Source organism: Globicephala melas, chromosome 7, assembly GCF_963455315.2.
Source record: "Globicephala melas chromosome 7, mGloMel1.2, whole genome shotgun sequence".
Taxonomy (NCBI): Eukaryota; Metazoa; Chordata; class Mammalia; order Artiodactyla; family Delphinidae; genus Globicephala; species Globicephala melas.
The window spans coordinates 61,251,887-61,272,708 of NC_083320.1; the positions used below are offsets into that span (position 1 = coordinate 61,251,887).

The window sequence follows — 20,822 nt, forward strand, 5'->3', positions numbered from 1 at the left end:
CCTCCCTCCTTTCCACATGACGGAGAAGAATTACTGTAGCATTTATTTCCAGCGGAGATCAGCTAAGCTGGTGTGTTATCAGATACTATATCTGGGACTATTCTCTGTTAGCTCATTCACTCATTCCTTCATTTATTCAACAAATATTTTTGAAGACTTTCATGTGCCAGGCCCTGTTGTGGATGCTGGGAATACAGCAGTGAGCACAAAAGACGAATATTTCTGTCCTTATGGAGTTTGCATTCTCGTCGGGAGTGACTGACAGTCAACAAAATTAAATAAGCAAAATAAATAGCATGTTTAGTAGTGATAAGTTCTATGGCAAACAATAAAGCAGGAAAGAGTAATAAGTGGAGTGATGGGCAGGTATCTGAGTGTCATCTGGACATTCTACATTTTAGAAGCTGTGCTGTTCTAAGTGTATTGAGGTAATAATAATACTGAAGCATTGTTTGGTTATTGAAAACAGGTCTATACACTGTTTCCCTAAGAGTAGATACAGTAAAATTTTGGTGTGAACAAGAAATAAATGAGAAAGTGAAGCAATAGAGCTCAGACAGGGTTGGGGAAGTCTATGAGTTCTAGGAGTTCCTCCTCTGCCCCTTGCTCAGTCCTAGCGACATTTCTGTCTCCTCTGCTGAGACCCGGCAAACAACCATAGTTAGAGAAGGAGTTACAAGAATGTAACCAAAACAACAATGAGTTGGTAAATGGCCTGACAGCTACTTGGCAGTGCCTCGTGCATATATCTGTTCTATGCGATTTTTCTGTTTAAGAGAATTTATTGAGGCTGGATTCACCAAGTATCATGGGCCAACTGCCAGGGCATGCAAGCAGTTTGCTAAATAGAATCCTAACCTTAAATGATACTTGTTAAAATGAGATTATACTTAACAAGTAGCAAGTGAAAACCTCAATTAGGCTGCATCTTCATGAGACGCGGATAGTGGATTTACTGAAGTACATCAAACTAGTCATTTGGCACAGTGAAGACAGAACAAGTGGTTTAATGACTGAATTTTCCACTTTTCAAAAAAAATTGATATTGTGTAGACACAGCTTTAAAGCCATGTCATCACACAAGTTGAAAATAAGCAAACATCTGAGAAAAGAATTTTAGAAACACAATAAAATTATCTCTTATATTATCAAACACTTTTATTGTCTAGGGCAGAAAGAAGGTATTTTAAAAAATCGATATTCACCAGAGTTTAGATGCACTGTAGAGTACATACCTTTTGCTTGGCTTCAAGAATTTTTGCCTCTAAATCAGCTGGAATTATCTTCCCCCTGTAATTATTGTAAAAGGAGAGAAATTAAAATGAACAATCAGTGAGATTGCACATGGAAAAAAACTTCAACAGCAGCAAAAAGTAATTTAATCAGATATTTTCAACAGACCATTAGCAGCTTGGCACACTGTACTGAGTCAGTCCTTAAGCACAATAAAACAAATTTAACAGATGAGCACATTTAATACATCAAGAACCTAATATTCACTCTCCCCTGCCTACCTTTCATTGCACTTTATCAAAATCACATTGTCGGTTCCAAAGCCAAGTGCAGCCCCAGCTTTCTTTATGGAATAGTGACTCTGCAACAGAGGATGGAGGTTAGATGTTAGACAGTCCCTTGGAAAACACCACAATCCATGTGCAAGAGCACCCAACTCACGTGTTCTGAGGTGAAGAGGACCAGCTTGGGTACGGCTGCCATGCCCTTTGTCTTAACTTCCGGGAAGTACTTGTAGCGAGCCGCCATGATGCTGTACATGTTGGATATGGCTCCCCCTATCGGCAAGCAGACACATTGGGAGCTGTTGGGACTTCCTCATTACTGTTTCTAACAAAAAAGGCTGACGTGGTGTCTCAAGAGACAAGGGAGGTCAGAAAGGGGAAGGACAATATCGTGATAGGTTTTGCTGGCTTCCCTGTTGCCAGGGCTTCCCTCTGGTCCCTTTGCCCTGGAGATACAGATAATCACACTTATTACCAAAGCCATTTAGGCAATTTGGCTGGAGGTGATTCACATACTCTGGTGCCTGTCCCACCTCGAAGCCTAGACAGGAATATAAGGGGTGGCAGAAGCAGCGGCTGCAAAGAGATAGGTGAGTTACAACCCTCCTGCTTCCATTTTCTGCTCAATCTATTTACTGAACAAAGATGAATCTTTTCTCTGAGTCAGAAAGACAGAGGAAGAGAGAGTAATAGAGCCTATGGAAGGAAACAGTGACATTGCCTGGATACTCTCCTCAAAGAACAGCCCAACTGAGTTATTGAGTCATTTAGAAGAACTCCAAGTGTATTAAAATAAAACCAAACTCGTGTTTACTTAAATCAAGATGCAAGGAGAACTGAGGTAACCAGGTACGTCTGGCCAACACAAACAAGTCATGTTTGCATCAGTTACCTGACAAACAGGCAAATTCATGGACTGATTCAATTGCCTGAACAATTGCAATTTTTATTTTTTCTCTTCCCTTCGTACACAGTCACACTGTCTCTGACACCACTCCAAACTCCCTCCTTTCTACAAGATTATCTGTCCTTGTTTTAAAGATTCTTATTGTATCTATATTGAACTAGAGATTTAAAGTAGATATACTATTTTGGCCAAAACTGATCTGTCCACTGATAATCTTGATTCTCTGATCCCCAGCTTAATCAAACTGCTATCGACAGACCAGAATTGTTTAGCATGATTTAGACACAGCCTTTGCCAGTGAGTACAGGTTTAGGCACAGCCTTTGTTGGTTAGTACATATAGAATGTAGCATGCTTGCTAGCCTTCACTCTGACAAAGGTAAGAAGGCAGGACTATTGAAAAAATTGTTATTCTTCTACAAACTCACTTTGTGTTTAGTGTTCTCATGGACCCCAAGGACCCATACTGCAAACCTTGAGGAGAGCCGGGGAAAGAGAACAGAAACCTACCAGGAGAAAATATCCCATCACCATCTTTACTTGACCATCCAATTATCTCTCTCATCTTCTTAAGTGTTATTTGCTCCATGAGGACAAACACTGGTGCAATTTCATATGTAAACCTGGAAAGGTGGTGAGAAAAAGAATGAAAATAAAGAAGTCAAACCACTTATTTGGGGAACACAGATAACTGGTTTAGCATTTGGACTTGGGTTCGAATAAAAGATGTTTAAAACCACTAAAACAATTAATTTCCTGGAAATGCACTGTCATCAATCATAAAATGTCAGAAACCAGCCTGGGTTACCGAGAGAGGATGTGGAAGTACCTGCTCTGTGATTCTTCACCAACAAAACAGACTTTCATCTCAATGGAATGTCTTAGGTGTGGTCCACCCAGAGAAACAGAAGGAAAGAAAATGACTTTTCTGGGTCCCTTTCACCTCTAAGATTATAGGGTGATGCAAATGCTAATTGAAAAAATGTATTCTAAATTCTATATAAATGGTTTGCAACATTTTAAAAAAAAACTGATTGCCAACTTCACACTTGTAGAATTTATAAAACCCAGAGCCAAAGTCTGTATTTTAATTTTTTTTGGCCGAGGTAGGTGGCTTGCAGGATCTTAGTTCCCCGACCAGGGATTGAGCCCGCGCCCTCAGCAGTGAAAGCACGGAGTCCTAACCACTGGACCATCAGGGAATTCCCAAAAAGTCTATCTTTTAAAAACAATGTAAATACCTGAAAGCTAACCATGAAGATAATTGGAAGTATTGACCTAGGTTTTAAAGATCTCAATATAATTATCTACATGGTTTTTCTACTGATAATCCCTAAGGACAGCAATGCTTCTATAATTCTCTGAAGTCGATATCTGTCAAGAATAATTGTAAGTGACGATTTTCTAATTATCAATTACAAAAAAACAAGAAGAATGTCAACTGGCATACACAGCTAACTGTGGGCATCAAGATATTCTGGTAGGTTAGCTTTGTCTTCTAATTAACTGACTTAAAAGTAGCAAGCCATGCTCTTCTCAAAGCCATTCAAAACACCGTCTGGTGACTAATCATTGAAACAAAATCATGGTACCAAGGCAAAGGGCTTAAGAGAAATCAAAGAAGGTCCATCCACAGAAAATTAAACCAGAAAACAAAAAGATATTTACTGACTATGAGACTTTGTCTTTCTTCTTTTTGCTTGGCCTTCTTAAGCATTAGAGATTGTGGGCTCGGCTCAGACAATGCTCGCCGAAGGGAGATTCCTAGATTGACTCAGCCAAGTGGTATGGGGAGACTTCATCCCTGGTTAGGGTGTTTAGGCTGAATGCCAATGCTGGGAATTAATGGGAATTTTTGTTGGCTTCATGATTTAGAAAAGCTATTTGCAAGGATGAAATAACAATTGTTGTACAAAGACCCAGGTGAAGGTACTAAATTTTAATCATGGAGAAAAATAATCAAATTAATCACATGGTGGTAAAAGAGGACAAAAAGATCCTGAAGGATCCTCAGGGTATATCTCCTCATAGAAGAATTTTGTTTGCAAAAAGAATATGTCCATTTTCCTTGGGAGAAACCTTGAAATTTAGGAGGAAGACCCTTGGAAATCATGTGTTCAGTTACCATCACCTCTGGAGGTCACAATCATGCTTTGGTTCTGCTCTGAGCCCCATCACCGTAGCAACCAACACTCCCTCATGTCTGATGGCCTGATAAAGGAAGAAGAAGAGAAGGGTTCCTGGTTTAGCCTGTGCTGCTGAGTGTACCAAGGGGCAAACTCATGATGTGGTTCTAACCATTCTTGAACAAATGAGTTATCAACAGTGCCACTGATTGTTGGAAATGTTGGAATGGCAAAAATGTTTGCATGGTGAAGAAGTACTGGTGGCAGTGTGTGTGTTTAAGTCTCACAGTACCAAATGAGAAGGCTCTCTAGGGTAAGGCAAGGAACCAATGGAATCATACACCATAATATCAGAACCTTATCAAGGATTGGATGAAAGCTGGACCAGAGTCAAGTCAGTGCAGGAACCACATGGGGAAGGGAGAAAGGATGGGGTTGAAGGCCAGAGGGTTTGTCCACTTCAGGATTTGAATCAATTTAGGGCCCCGGTTTGCATGAATTAGTCTTCTTACCAGGAATATGGCTATTACTCTCAGGATCAGGAGGAAGAGTCTAGAGAGTTTGATCGTGAGATTATCTGATCTCATCTATCTCAGGTTCCTTACTTATGCCAGGTTCCTGATTCTGAAACCTTTCTTTCAGTTCTGTTCAACAAATATTTAATGAATGACTATTTTCTTCCAAATGGCTTTTTACGTACTGCGGAGACAAAGATGTCATAAGACACAATTCCCAACCCTGAGGAGGAAGCTTACTAGGATGAATCCAGCATCTTGGCCTTAGCTGCATCCTATTTGACAGTCCCTGCCTGGGTCTGAAAGATCAGTTACCCCACAGCTAACACCAAGCTTATTCCGATTCGTGACCTTAGTCCTGACACTCTCTCCTGGAAGCTGGTAGATTGCCCCACGGCTGTTGATCCTCAGCCAGACCTGTCACAGGGGCTAACGTGGTGCCCCCATTCCTGACACTTCCTCTGAACCTGCCTTCTCATCCTCGGCCGTGTTTACAACTGGGAGTCTGCCTGCATCCAGAGCCTTAGAGAAGACCTTGAAGTTCACCCTAGAGCAGTGGTTCTTAACTTAATTGAGATCACAGACACTTTTGGGACTCCTAGGAAAGCTATGGTCCCTCTCTCCAGGAAGAAAATGAGGATATGCACATCATTTTGTATACACTTGTAGGAGAGTCTCCTCTTGCAACTGGGACTCCAGGTTTGGTACCCCTTCCGTAAATGACAGATGAAAGTGGATAAAGGCAAGAGATGAAAGGTCAAATATGGATTCAGAAGAAGCTAGTTTGATGCTAAAGTCATAGTACAAGATGACATTTCAGAATCGGAGGATAAGAAACTAAACCTGCTAAAAGCTCTAGGTTGAAGCATAAGAACATGGGATTGAAAGTAAGGGTTTAAAAACAGTATGATTGTGACATTCAGGGAGTGACACTAAAGGAGAGTTTTTATATTCTGAGTAGGGTAGTGAGTCAGCCCTGTTTTAGTAGTTCAACTCACCTTCCCAGTGGGATTAACGGAGGCAAATTGATTGTTAAGCTGATTTTCTCTGATGGCAGAATCTGCTGGTTGCTAACCAGTATCAAAATTTCCCTTCCTTCATTCAATTTTATTTGGAGTTGCAGTTCATCCAGATCAAAGACTGTATTTTCTAGCCTCCCTAGGTGTGGCCATTGGATTAAGTTCTAGCTAAAGAGATGCTATGAGAAATGTCTTGTGGAGCTTCTGAGAAGGTTTCTTAGAAGGAAAGAGTGTGTTTCCCTTTTGCCCTTCCTCCTTCCCTCTTTTCTTTCTTTCCTTCCTTCCTCCTTCCTCCCTCTGCCTGCATTCCTTCCTGAGATCTGGAACACATAAATGATGGCTGGAACTCCAGCAGCTAGTTTGCACCATGAAGTAACTTTGAAGATGAGAGCCACATGCCTCAGTATGAACCAGGAAGGCACAAGGATCCTGCATCCCTGGTGACTGCCAAACCAGGAACTTCTTTAACGAGAGGAAGAAATAATTTTCTATGTTGATTCTCTAACTTGACACTCCTCTTAGATTTTATCCTCCTTATGGATGTGGTGGGTGGCCCATCTCTACCTTAAAAGATAACACACCTGAGGGGGAGCTTAGTGAGCCCCTTTGGTGTCCAGAGATGATGAGAGACAGAAACAAAAGAGCTGGGAAGTTGAAGGGAGGGGTTGCAAATGGCAACAGTGACCTATGGGTTGGCTGCCTTTCCTGGGTGTGTGCATTGTACCTTGTATACACTGGGCACTTAAGACTGGTGTCTGTTTTAGTCTTCAGAATCACTATGTAAGGTGGATACAATTATTCTTCATTTTTCTGAAGAAGAAACTGGGGTTCAGAGAAATTCAGTGAGTTGTTTCAAGACCTCACATGTAGGATGTTTCCAAGCTGGAACTCCATGTCCTTTACATCACAGCTGCTTTTCTATGACAAATGAGAACTACTTACTGCAGGCTCCTCTGTAACGACCTGCCTACTAGTGTAAAATGACTGATAACCCCCATACAAAATTTCTCCTGTGTAATTTCTATGAAAATAAAGTGCTAGATACTTGAAATCATAACCTCCTAACAAAGGGCTGTGATAGCTCTTGCCACTAGGGTTATGTATTATCGTCAGGTGCTTGAGGGTAGGCTGTTGTTTACACCTGCTCGGTGCCCGTGTTTTGGAAGAAAAGAGCTGTACATGCCATGGCCAACTACACATTGGTGACGTTTTCTTTGCATCTTCACTGAGTCCTAGCTTGGAAGAATATATCTCAAAGCTGAATGCACAGGTGGGTGTGAAAGCATGGGCATAAATGTTCCTTCTATTCTAACCATCAGATACCTTACACTTTGCCACTTGGATTAAAATACTGGATAGTTCTTTTAGGGAGAGTATACTGAGGAATGTAGTTATTATTCTCTATTACCAGTGCCATCCAAACTCAATGAAGTACAGGTCCAAAAAATGAGTGTATCACTAATTAAATCCTACTCTGCCAAAAAAGATCCTTTTGCCATTCTTTCCCAGGCCTATTATGAACACTGTTCCCAGCTGGAGAAGGACTTGTCACAAGGGAGCAAATTTCTGCATAACCTCCTGACAGTGCTGCCACATTTCATGATCTTCCAGGGGAACTGGCTTAGAACAATTTCTAGATAATAGTTATTACTTCTTCAGACAATGCCTTGTCTCTAGAACTGACAGAAACTATTTCAGTATTTTAAATAACCTTTGCTATCGATCTGTTGGAATCGGATCATATTTTATAAATATCCACTGTTCAGTACAGCTGCAATTACTATGTGCCATTTAGTTGGACTGACCTTGACCTCAGATGGTTGGACAATATTTTAGCGCTTCATATGGCTGAGCTGAGGTAAGGGAAGAGTAAGGGACTTTCATTTTATGAACACATACAAAAAAAAAAAAAGGAGAATTTGTGAGATTTCCCTGGTTAAGGAAAAGTCTTTTAGGAGAATATGTGGTCATAAATGGTTCAACGGGGTGAATTCCTTTTATTTACCTTGAGACTGAGCTATATATATTAGGAAATCACAGCTGAGAGGCCTACAGAATACACACTTAAAGACACTGGGTGAATTTGGTGCCTATATGAATAAGGGTACTTGGGCCTTAATGGGTATGTACCTTTTACTCTATTTTTCTCATTTATTTTCTAAATAGTTAAGTTTTTTTTTAAAAGCTGTACTTTCTAATTAAAATCATTCCTTAGTGTGAGATGTTTCAGTTAAACATTACTGTCTTTTTTCAAGTTATAATTAATATATTACGTCTATGCTTGCTGATATATTTTTATCTCACAAACCATAAACATAAAGCCTGCAAAGGGGAGTTTTTTGTTTAGGAGATCATACAGGTGATTGTGTCTTTGACCTGAATTCCTCCCAGCCCTTCAGAGCCTCAGTGATCCAACATGAACATTCTGTGAAGTTAACCTTGACTTGCAAGTAGGGAGCAGGAAAACCATTTGACTTCAATCAATTTAATCTTTTATGCCTTTTGGCACTAATGGTTTCACTTGTCACATTTGCTTTTTAAATGTTGTTGTTGTTTTAAATTAGCAAACAAAGCAGGAGGCCTTAATTAATAGAAACTTTTCTGAATGTAGTTAAGTATTTTGAGTCACAGCATTAAACAGCTTTGGAACACACACAAATCAATATATAAGTTTAAAATGCCCTTTCAGGTTCTGTGGCTGGTAGTAGTTTAAGAAAAATAGAATACCTTGAACTTTAATAACTTACGTTCTATCTTGACGTCAAATGGAATTTCTCATTTTAAATAATACCACCCTTTCACCTAAATTCATTTTTCAAATCTACTTTACCATGAACTAAAAAGTGTACGGTTATTTTCCAAATATTTCCACAGTGACTAAAACCCATATAATTCTTATGTAGTTATTTTTAACTTATTGCGATAACCTTGTTTTATTATTTCCCTCTGGACACTTTCATAGAATGTGGTACCACTGTCTGGATACATAGAGAGTGGTAAAACATAATCTTAGCGTTGAAAGAAGAGACAGTACTTAGTAGGCTATGATGCCCCTCCATCAACTTGTAACCTGTCCTTGTCTCCAAAGATGGCACGTTGTGTGTAGAAGAAACTGTGGGGTGATTACCAGAAGACTACCCAGGTATTACTTGCACACACAACCCTCCTACCGCCAGGACCTTAGAGACAGTTTCAAATAAATTTACAAGAACTTAGAAACAAACAAAGGCTTTGCCTACTCAAGTATGAAAAAAATTTCACATTCAGAAAAACAGTTATTTTGAAAGGGATATATAATTCCTTTCAAAGGGATATCACTACATGAATTGTTTTAGAATTTTTAGTTGAACAATAGGCTGATCAAATTGGTTTGTGGCTTTATGGCCTCTTTAATTATGAAGAAAATATGACCTAAATGATAAGGAGCAATATGCTTGGGTGGGAAAATGGACCAAGATTATATCCCAGAACATGATCTCTTTAAATATATCATTAAGAAATATGGAGGCTTTTAACATGAAGTTTCACACTAAATTTTGAAAGCTAGAGTCATGACTTCTTATGACCATGCTCTTATTAAACTGCATTATTCAATTAAAAAATAGTTTATCAAGTATCTACCTTTAACTCAGAACTGTGATAAACCTAAAAGATTTTAAGAGAAAAGATGACTAGGGCAAACTGTAATAAAATTATTATAGAACCATTGGAATTGGACTTTTAATACAACAAGCCATACTCAGACATCATGTTTGCTTACGTGGAAATAATATGTGGGACTTACATATTGGTATTGGCAGTTGATGTCAGCCATTCACCAGCTAAACCAATGATATCCAATCCAGTGGAGAGCTGGTTGAAAAATCGAGGATGACCTAAGGAGGTAAGTAACAGACAAGCATCAAGGCAAATCCAGAGTTTTCAAGCTGTCTTCAAATCAGAAGGTCCACTCCACTAGGCCACAGTGATGGGACCTCTATCCCAATGGTCTAATAGGGCTGCCCAAGAATACTGAAGGAAGGGCACTTTGACCCACCCTATACCAACCTTTAACATTGAAGATGTCTCCCAAACTTACATGTTTCTAAAGCATAATGTTTTTCAAGTAAAAGAAATCCAATGTCATAAAACAAGTAATCTGTCCAGTATTGTTGATTTCCAGATGAGCTCCTCTGTTGTATTTTTTAAAATACAAATCTGGATGTGGTGGTCCTCTTTTTCTCCATAAATATTTCAATTTTTAACTTAACACCTCAAGCTTTTATTCTCCAAATCAAGGTATGCTGAGGGAGGAGGAAGGGCTGCAGGCCTCAGAAGGGGTCAGTGGCTCTGTGAACCGAACCAAGCCCAGGGTAAGTGCCAGCTCTGAGGCTGATGCCGAGGCAGCCATCACTCTCTGGGCCTCTGTGTCAGTCAAATACAACGCCAAGCATTGGTGTGTTTTGCCCACATATAGTCAGGTGACTGTTAAACTAGATGTATTGCTGAGATGACCTGGCATCTGCTCTGTGAAACAGGGGCAGACACAGCCTCATTCACTCATTGAGTTGTTGATAGAATAATTTTTATTATTATGTAACTCAAAAGTCCTTTTCAACCTACTCTATGCTTTATCAGGCTTTGTTCTCAGCAAATTCAGGATTATTGCCAAATTTTGGCCAACTTGGCGTTCACAGAAAAACTCAACCCCATACAGCAGGCTTGGCCTGGCTGACACGAAGGCGCCAACGCAATAGATTATCTAGGGGTGTGTGACAGAGAACTGGTGTTAGAAAGATGTGCTGACTGCTGTGTTTCCAGAGGAAATTGCTTTTGCCTCTGAAATAACTGTCAGAGAGCTAATGTTGGAATGTTCCTGGTCTAAGTCCCCTCTCTGAGGAAGTATATCCTTCCCTCCTTGCGATGAGGACTCATTCAGAACATCTAGACTAGGACTTCTTATAGCAGGATATACAGATCCCCGCACCTCAAGAGTCCTCGAAAAATAATACTGATCTTTAGAAAGAATAAAAGAAGCATAAACAGTAAGCTCGGTGTAAATTCAAGGCCAGATTCCAGACATTCATGTAGATTACTCTAAATAGCTTAAACTGGTCCATTTTGCTCTACTCGGCTCAGTGCCAACAAAATCTATGAGATCTCCTACAACGTAACTAATTTTGTTGAAGTCCATTTAAATATAAATATGTATGTACATATATATACACACACACACAATACCCATTTGAAAACTTTTAACAACATTTCATTTTAAGACAAGATTGAATGATAAATAAATGCAATCACACCATTTGACAATGTATCAAAATCACATCGCATAGCAGAGACAAAAGATGGACACGGACAGACAGACAGACTGATACAAATACCCTCAAACAAAAGCGAAACAGTATCTCATGGTCTATTAAAATATAAAAGGACACAAAGTCCCCCCAAACCTTACTTTCCTCTTATGGCTATAGCTTAATGTCCCCAAAATCTCATACCAGAATTTCTATCAAGCAACAAAATGACCTAGTTTAAATTTCAATTTCAACTGTCTATAGTCAACAAAAATACTAACAGGTGATAGACGTGGTACTGAGCAGCACACGGCTTAGAGTCAGGTTGGAGAGAAAGAAAGAGTAATTTTTTAAAGTAAAATTTTTGAACAAATAAGCTTCAAAAAAAAAGAGATGCAGGAAGAAATTTATTGATTAAGAGACATATTAAGCAATTGCAGTGTGGGGGACTTTTGTGGATCTTGACTCAAACTGTAACAAAATAAAACTTTATGACATTCATGAGACAACTGGAAATTTGAACACTGACTGAATATGTGATATTAAAAAATTATAAATTTTTCTGGATGTACCAATGATAATGTGTTTTTTTTTGAGTCCTTGAGAATAAAAAATATTTATTTATGAATGAAATAATATTATGCTGGAGATTTGCTTCCATATAGTATAGAAGAGAGGGGAGTGGGTGGGGTGTCAGGTGAAACAACACCGGCAAGAGCTACTAATAGCTGAAGCTGGGTGTTGGGTATACAGGGTTCATTACACTGTTTTATTTTTGTATAAGTTTAAAATTTCCATGATAAAAAGTTCAAAAAAGGAAAACTAAGGAAGTCAGCATGTCTACTGTGACTGAGGGCTGACTAGCGTTTCTCCCAGTTCTTGGAGAATGTATATACATTGGTTCCTTTTTCAGAAGTCTTTGTTAATTTGTAGGGAAATTTCCAAAGGCCATCATCATCCCTCCACAGACGCTTCCCAGATCAGTATGTTTTCATTCTAAAACCCTATTCATTATTCTGGCTGTGCATTAATACTCTTAAGAAATATCTTCCACTTCCATTGCAGAATACCTGTGGGTTTACTCTATTGCTCCAGTAACTACATCTAAACTACAGACCAGCAACTAGGAAATGTGTTTTCCCATGAAAGCAACAGTACACTTTGCCAGGGTCAACACCCTGTGATGCAGGTTTCACATTGCCTGAAGACTATGAACTCTACAAATGCAAATATCTGCTTCTAGAAGCTGCTCTGAAGAACAGGGATGAATGGCTCCAGGCTAAGTATCTAATTGGATTCACACACTCGACTCTAGTAAGAGTCCATGCTTCTCTGACCACGTGATACTTCAGTTTTGTAGGCGATATGAGTTGCTATTATGACAAATCCATGTATTTTTCTTTGAGGGGCAACACTATTCTGAGCTTCGTGATAAACGTACATGGTCTCATCTCTCTGATAAAGTGTTTGTGGCGTGAACTGACAAAATAAAAATAGTGGACCAAAGCTAGTCAAGCTAAAACATACACAGAGAACTCTGTTTTTTTTTCCTAGCCAAATAACAACTTGATCTCCACCAGGAACAGATTAGTCATCAGACCAAGGTGAGATGTAACTAAATTGATGAGCATGTTTTTCTTTAAAAATCAAACACAGACTTTGTAATATAATTGAGTCTTGTCCATCCTGCAGTTATTCAAGAAAGCTACACCTATACCAGTGGTGTTGGCAGACTTTAAAAGCTGTTTGGGATTAATTATTTAAAAATGCCTCTTTGGCCAGCCTCATTATTTCATCATAACCCTTGTTTTTGACATCCTATAGCCTTACTCAGTCCTATTACGACACCCTCCCCAGTCATATCTTCAAATGACTAGGAAGAGTGAGCAGGATAATAAAGGAGAGAGAGAGAAAGAAAAAAGAACAAGAGGCTACCAGGCATGGCGTCAGGGGCTCCTCTGTGGGGACAACCATGCTATGGACTGCCAATTCCTGTACATCAGTCTGCTCAAGGGCTCAGGAGAGCCAGGCTGCAGTGGGGAAAGACGGTAGGGAGAAGAAACCACTGCTTGATTCCTAGGCTTAGAAAGAGCCAGACAGAGATCCCAAAAGTCCTTGAACTTGAGGCAACTGGAGAGTAACCACTTGGCCAGGATTGCTGAGTAGAGAGAGTTCCTATGACATGGAAAGGAGGCAAGAGGGCGTCCTCCAGGGCTCCCTGCTGGAGATAGGATTTGGTGCCTCAGGATACCTGAACTCCAGAGGATGGAGTAGAATGCAAAGGGTGTGTGAGTGTGTGGCTTTGGGGCCTAGCAAATAGAGGGTGTGGGGGGTTGAATTGTGTCCTGTAAGAGATATGTTCAAGTGTTCACCCCTGATTCCTGTGACTTTCTTTGGAAATAGGGTCTTTGTGGATGTAAACAAGTTAAGATGAGGCCATACTGGATTAGGGTAGGCACTAATCCAAAGAGGAGAGAAACCCGGACACAGACTCTTGGAAAATGTCACGTGAAGATGAAGGCAAAGATTGGAGGGATGCATCTACAAGCCAAGGAATGCCAAGGAATTCCCACAACCATCAGAAGCTGGAAGCAGCAAGGATGGCTCCTTCCCAAGAGTCTTCAGAGAGAGCATGGCCCTGCAGACACCTTGATTTTGAACTTTTAGCCTCCAGAACTGTGAGATAATAAATTTCTGTTGTCTTAAGTCACCCAGTTTGTGGTAATCGGTTGTGGCAGCCCTAGGCAACTAGTACAGAAAGAAAAGGAAATGGGCCCAATTCTCCCCAGTTTCAGGGACAGGCAAGGGTCAGATTTATCAGAATGAAGCAGGCGTGAAAATGGAAGCGGGAGAAGAAGTAGAGAATGGATCATTCTGCTCTCTTTAGGTTGTGAATAGCCTCAAACCAAGAATTAAAACTCTTTATACAGAACTTGACACAGCACCATGTATCTGTATCTTTTAAATCTATTTTTACAACAATAAATAATGATGGGATTTTGTCACTGAGTCTGGTGGTTCTGAGGTCATGGAGCGCTTTGCTGCCTTCCTTCACCCGGGTTTGTGTTTCTCCTTCAAAATGACTTTGACATCCTGGCAATTGGCAAAGGTCTGACGCAGGCCGAGGTTGCCACTGCGTGTCCACCTGGCTCTCACCCTTACCTGTGCGGACGCCATATTTCAGGGTGTCTCTGCAGTCAACCAGGATCTGCTCCAGGGACTCAGGGTGGTCAGAGAGTTCCAGGTTGAAGCCCTCCATGCCTTCCAGCAGCTGGTGGGGGTGGTGGAAGTCCAGCACCTTGGTGGAGCGATCGAATGTCTTGCGGACGTAGTTGAGAAGTATGTCTACCACCTCCAGCAGGAACTGCACAGTTTGCTCCTCCCCATTCTTAGCTGGAAGCAGATCTGGTGGGGGGAAGCCCATGAGGGGTTATCACCTGACTCTTACCCGGATTTCCTCAGTCAGCTTAGAAAGCCCTAACATCCGTATCTTTATAGGACTGATTTTCTTCCAGGATATGCATGCATTGAGAATCTGATGTACCATCTCCCCAGGACAATGTACATCGGCGTATACACAGAAGCGCTGCATATATTCTCTGGGGGTTCACAGAGTTTCTGATAGTTAGGCTGCTCTTAATTGAAACGCTTTGAGAAGTCACGAGCAGCCTCCCCTGCAGTTATCCATTTGGGCACCTGTCAGGCGTGTGATGGACGGGGCATCTGTCTTGCTCCCCTAGTACCAGGTGTGTCTCTGTACATCTGGCTCAGATACTGGATTTTCGGTTTGGTGTTATGATGTGCTTGATCTGTTGCTGGTGGCGGGTGAGGCTTCTGTGGGTAGAGGCTGAGGTCACACCGAAGAGGATGGTTCTTTATGTTGTCCTTGGACAGAAAACTAGAACTGGAAAGTGGGGCTCAGGAAGGTGGGAGAGGGAACTCCTGCCCCTCTCTTGACCTTACCTTTTAGGGCTTGGCCTCTGGGATGCCAGAAGGTGACTCTGGGTTCCGGCCTGTGTTAGGTAGAGTCGGGCTGGGGGGTAGCCAGGGGGGAAAGCTGTAGGGGGCCCCAACTGAAGTTGTCAGCCATAGCTCAAGAACAGACTGGCTGTATATAATGCTCTGTGTCTATTCTTTGGATTCTCTCTCCAAGGTTTAGTGAATCTTGTTTTCTGTTCTGGTTTGGCCTCCATGGCTTGTGGGGAGTTCATGGAAGGGGGAAGGGGGAGGGGGGTGGGTTTACCTTTGAGCTGGTAATGAAAGACTGGGAAAGCAACTCCTGAGACTGTTGTTGTAGGGGCAGCGGTAATGAGTGAAAGATCTTCAAAAGGAAAATGACCTTCAGGACAGCAGTTGGTCATGAGGCCCAGCTACACAGCTTCCTACAGGGTGCTTTTGTTGTTGTGGACACCACCCTTGGAGGATAAATGCTATGGAGGGAATCGCTGGATTTTCTTATATGAAAGATTTCTTTGGATTCTGAGATTCTATGACTGTGTATTCGTCCCTGCAAGTATCTTTAGAGTTGGCTGTTTTACAGATTGCCCTCATCCAGCTTTCAAATGATGGAGACCTGGGCAACAGGGAAGGAGGGAGTATATTTATTCAAATGTTGGGAAAGCAGTTTCATGATGGTTCAGAGAGAATGGCTTTTTTTTGTAAAAGAAGCAAGGTTTCAGGAAAAAGTAAAGAAACTCCAATAAGCAACCTCCTGGATAGCACTAGGGCTGGGGGTGGGGACTACCTCGAGCAAACAGGTTGGAGAAGTCGGTCTCTGTGCGCTGGAAGCGGCCATCCCTGTCGCTGTTTTCACAGGAAAGCAGATTCTTGGAGGACTGCCTCTCCTTGAAGGCGCTCACAAGCCTGCTCTTCTCTTCCAGGCTGTTGGTCCTTTGCAAGAAGCCTGTAGCACAAGAAGCTGGGTCAGAGGAAGGGCACCAAACTCCCAGGCTCGGAGGGTCTGCTGCTGGCCCAGGTCGACTCTCCAAGCAGGGTTCTCACTTTTCCCGAACAGAAGCCGAGTGTCTGTTTTATATGTAAGGGCTCTGGCACTGCTCGCCTCCAGGCGGGGAGGGGGCAGTACCAAGTGTCATCAGTGGCGCAGACCCAGTCATGCAAGAGAGAAAAACAGTAAGTGAAGCCCATTCTCCTCTCTGAACATGACAGTGAACGCAGAATTAAGTCAATTGGACAGCTTCCACTCCAGTAACCAGCCCCAGGATGGGGTTTTAAGGGAAGGGACACAAACGGAGAGGATGCTGCCAGCTCTGGGTTTATGGGCTGTGCAACCAGAGGGAGGAGGGGGTGAGACCAGCACTGAGGATTGGGGAAGATGCTTTCCTTGGACTCCAGGTAAATGTTACCAGGGTTGAATGTAAGTTTAATTTTTCTCACCCAAAACTGAAGGGCAGCTTTCCCTGTACCACCCCCTCTCCTTAAATAAAGGTATTGGAGAAAGAGACAAGAAAGCCTAAAATCTTATGTGTGGTGACATTTAATTCTATAAATACTTATTGAGCACCTATTGCGGAAAAGGACTTTACTAAGCATTTAGGACCAGGGACAGGTAAAGATAAATGAGACAGAGCCCCTCTTCTCCAGGAGCTTGCAGACTGGCAGACGGTGACCAATAACGTAATAAAGCTAGACAGCCATCCAAGAACTCCACAGAGATGAGCTCTGAGCCCAGGGTGGGAGTCAAAGCACCTCCTCCCTGCCCCTCAGAAGGAGCGGAAATCTCTCCTGCCTGAGGTGAGCAGTGCAAACACTACCAGTGGCAAACCCAGAAGCAGGCTGGGCTGAAAGGGCTGAGGCTCTGCCAACCAGGAGCACACTTCCTCTCTCAGTACCTCCACCTGTCCCTTCTGGGGCTCGGGACCTGCGGACCCACTCCTTCCCTCAGCATCTCCTCCAATTCGGCCTCAATCTTAGTCTGAAATGCAACACCCTGAAAAGAGGAAGGAAGTTCTAAGCTTCTTGGTGACCCCAAAGCTGTATTTGTAGATACCAAGATCCTTGGGGAGTCACATACGTCACAAGGCAGGCTTGGAGGAAAGTCCCGGGAGGTTCCACGAGAGGCAAGTTAATCTGGGGAATTCAGCTTTACTTCCCCAGGACTGCAATTCAGTGTTGAGGGGTGGAGGAAGGAGGGGTGCAGGGGGAAAGTTGCAGTGATTAGAATCCTCCCACACACAGAAGCAGGGTCTATTTTTGCAGGGAAGAATAGGAAGGCAGAGGCACCAGGCCTTTCATTGTTCTCAGCACCTTTAAAACTTATCACTAAAGCTCTAAAGGACATCAGAAGGGGGGAAATACACTATAATAGAGCTCCACACTTGGATATAAAGATGGGGGGTGCATCCTCCCCTTCACCTCTGCTCCTACTTTCTGAATTCCTCCTCCAAATCCCCAGAGTCCAAAATGAGAAGCTAGCACTCATTTGCCAGAGGGATGCAGTATCACCTGGCTTCTGAGTGAGACTGCCCCCCTCCACCCAAACAGGCAGCAGTGGAATTTGTTTCAGACAGGCTGAAAAGACCAAGTCCACATGCCCTAATGGAGGTGAGGTCTTGCCTAGCTGAACTCCTGCTCTTTAGGTCTCTGACCTCTGGTCGGTTTTGACTCACTCCCTGGGAAAGTCTCTGCCTTGAAACCCCTTAGCAACTCCTTTCCTAGGTGGCAAAGGACCTAGGACCTGCATTTGGGCTTTGGATATTATCTCCAAAGGAGTTCTTCTCACAGGCATTCCCACAGGTGTCCTGATAGGAATGAAAGATGCCAATTGCGACACTTTAAACCTGCATCCCATTCCTGGACCATACTTCCTGGAGTGCACAAGGAATTAGTGTTTTCTATACATCTTATAACTATCCTATGCAAAGCACACTTACATTGCATTATAATTTGCTAATATTAATTTGCTAATATAAACACTTAATGGATATTATTTTTGGAATATCACCTTTCTGGAAGGTAGTTGTTTTCTAAAATATTGGGAGCCTCAAAAATAAGGTCAAGGAGCCAGGCCTCTCTGGGCTCTGAGAGGCTCTGGAAGTTCGTATGCTTCTCCAAGGATAATGAGGCGGTGGATGACATTGAGGTCAGTGCTTTGATGACCTCCCTGGCTAGCAAGGGGTCCTGGAAGCAGAGGTCCCTGAGACTAAAGCAGACTGTACTCCCTTTTGCTCTATACCTCAGCTATAAGGATCTAGTTTAAGGTAACTTAGCTGAACATTCTTAAGAGGCAAAGAGGCAAGCGGAGGGGAGCTGAAGCTGCGCTGAGCTTTGGCCCGGTCGTAGCACCCTCGCTAGCTTCCACCTATGAGCCGAGGGGCGATCCTGCGGCTGGTCCTCACAGCTGCCCCCAAACTCAAAGGCTTAATCAGCCCTTTGGGGGGGGGAGGTGTGAGGAACTAGAGCACCTGGTTCAAGCTGGTTGTTTCCAAGTGGGGTTTCAAACTGAGCCTAGCATAAGGGCACCTGGCCAAGGGGGCAAGTGAGGCTTGAAGCCCAACCCCCTTGCTGTCTCTCACCAAGCTGTAGCATGGAGTTGCATCTCCCTAGAGGACGGGGCTCTTTCCCTGATTTTTCTGGGCTATAAGTACCCTGCCAGATCTCTCCCCCACCTCAAACTTTTTTTTTTTAATTTCAAGAGAAGCCATAATAAATACAGAATATTTGAAATGTATACTTAAAAGTTGGTGACTGACACAAAATTAAACACACGCACAAACACACACACTGCATGGGCTAAATAAAACAGCTCAGGGGCTGTAACTGGTAGCCAGTCTGGGACCTCTGAATACAGAAGTGATTGAGGCCCAAGGACACACTGGGAAGTTAGCAGAGCCCAGAGCCAGCACTTAGGGCTCCCTGCATCTCCTTCGATTTAGGTCATGCTATCATGCCTGTAGCCACCCGGCTCTCTACCTCTTGGCAAGACCCTGGGTGTCTTCTGGCTGACTGCTTTCCCACGGGATTCTGCCTCCGGAGCTAAGGGTTACACTGGTGAGACCAGGGGCAATGGATCTGGAAGTGAGAAGATGACCATTAGTCCCTCAACTCTCTTAAGGTGAAAGGTCAAACCAACCTGGAGAATGTCAGGTCAAGAGGGCACCTTTCAAGCCCGTGAAGGTCTGGGATGAAGGGAGTAGGGGAATCTATGTGTGGAGGAGGGGAGGGGTCTGTGGATTCAAGTCAAAACCAAAGACTGCACTTTGCCTCTGGTAACTAGACTAAAATGGAAAGCCAGAGTTGGCGCAAAGTATGAAAAACAAATCCTCCTGTTGTTTTGTTTCCTTTCAGAATCAAACCTATTGTAAATCCTCCTAACCTGTGGCCCCCAAAGCATGTGTATTAGCAGAAGGCAATTTCCCCTCAACACACTACCAGCCCTCTCCTGTCACAGGTGTTTCTGCTTTCCTGAAATTAATGTTGGGGAGGTGGGTAAAAACAGAGAAGAAACTCCCTGAGGATGGTAGCCCCCAAATGCCCAAGAGCTCTCCCTCAGGGGAAGCTGATGCAAACCTCTGTTCCCCAATTCCCGTACCCCTGTGCCTGGACATCTATTCCCGGACCCAGGGATGCTACTGCCCCTTTACCTTTTCGGGTCACTTCGGGTGTGTCACCGAAGCGGCGTTTAGACCTTCTCTTCTCCCCCGACCCTGAGGGTCTGCAGTCGGGGCAGCAGGGGGCACCGCCCAGGGCCGAGGCCGGGAAGCGGGGATGGGGATGGATGAAGGCCGCTGGCTAGGCAGGCCTAGGACCGCGAGGAAAGCAGCCCTCACCCCAAGCCTCCCCCCACCGTGTCCTCGACCGTGGCGGGCGCCCAGGGCTCGCTCAGTTCTGCTTGCCCGGCTGCATGACAATGACGGCTGCTGAAGCCGAGCGCCGCGGCCGCCGAAGGGACCTGGCGCGAATCGGGCCATTAAGCCGGGAATGGCGGCTGGGAGAAGGGGGCTATTTATAGAACAAAGCTCGGCTGCCGCCAGCTGCCCCAGCGCGGGGACGCGGCCCAGGCCTCGCCCCGCGGGCCTCGCGTGCTGGGGAGAGGGCCAAACCCCGGGGCCTCCCCGCCGCAGGGCTGGGCTTTCCCTGCAAAACGGCTAGGTCCTGGAGTCGAGCAGCCCTTCCTCACCGTAAAGCTGCTTCTGGGATCAAGGGGACAGAGCCCCAGAAACGCAGGGAGGGCGCCGCGCCGCAAGGCGGGGAAGGGAGGGTGACTCCCAAAAGCTGCCAAGTAACTCCTCTCGCTCCGGCCACAAACTCTCGCCTCCCTGGGGCCCCGGGATGCAGGGCAGCTGGGAAGATCAGGCCCGGAGGCCACCGGCTCGCCGGCCCACTCTCGGGCGCTCCCGGGGCTGGGCGGGCGTGCCTACGCCTGCGCCGCCACTATCTCCAGCGCGCAGCAGCTGACGGATGGCCTTTTAATAAGCCCCTCGTTAATCTTACCCCGCCT

At 43.7% G+C, this 20,822-nt stretch overlaps 1 protein-coding gene across 2 annotated transcripts in view; it reads right to left on the minus strand.

The window, feature by feature from the left end:
- GAD1 (glutamate decarboxylase 1) overlaps positions 1–20,822 on the minus strand; it is a 40,841-nt gene that overhangs the window by 13,198 nt on the left and 6,821 nt on the right. For both annotated transcript variants that reach the window (XM_030849721.3, XM_060302275.1), the window contains 7 exons: positions 16,110–16,268; positions 14,528–14,770; positions 9,868–9,958; positions 2,934–3,046; positions 1,675–1,790; positions 1,515–1,594; positions 1,236–1,290 (listed from right to left, as the gene is read on the minus strand). In XM_030849721.3, the coding sequence (XP_030705581.1) occupies positions 1,236–1,290; positions 1,515–1,594; positions 1,675–1,790; positions 2,934–3,046; positions 9,868–9,958; positions 14,528–14,770; positions 16,110–16,268 (857 nt within the window). The remainder of the gene's footprint in view (positions 1–1,235; positions 1,291–1,514; positions 1,595–1,674; positions 1,791–2,933; positions 3,047–9,867; positions 9,959–14,527; positions 14,771–16,109; positions 16,269–20,822) is intronic.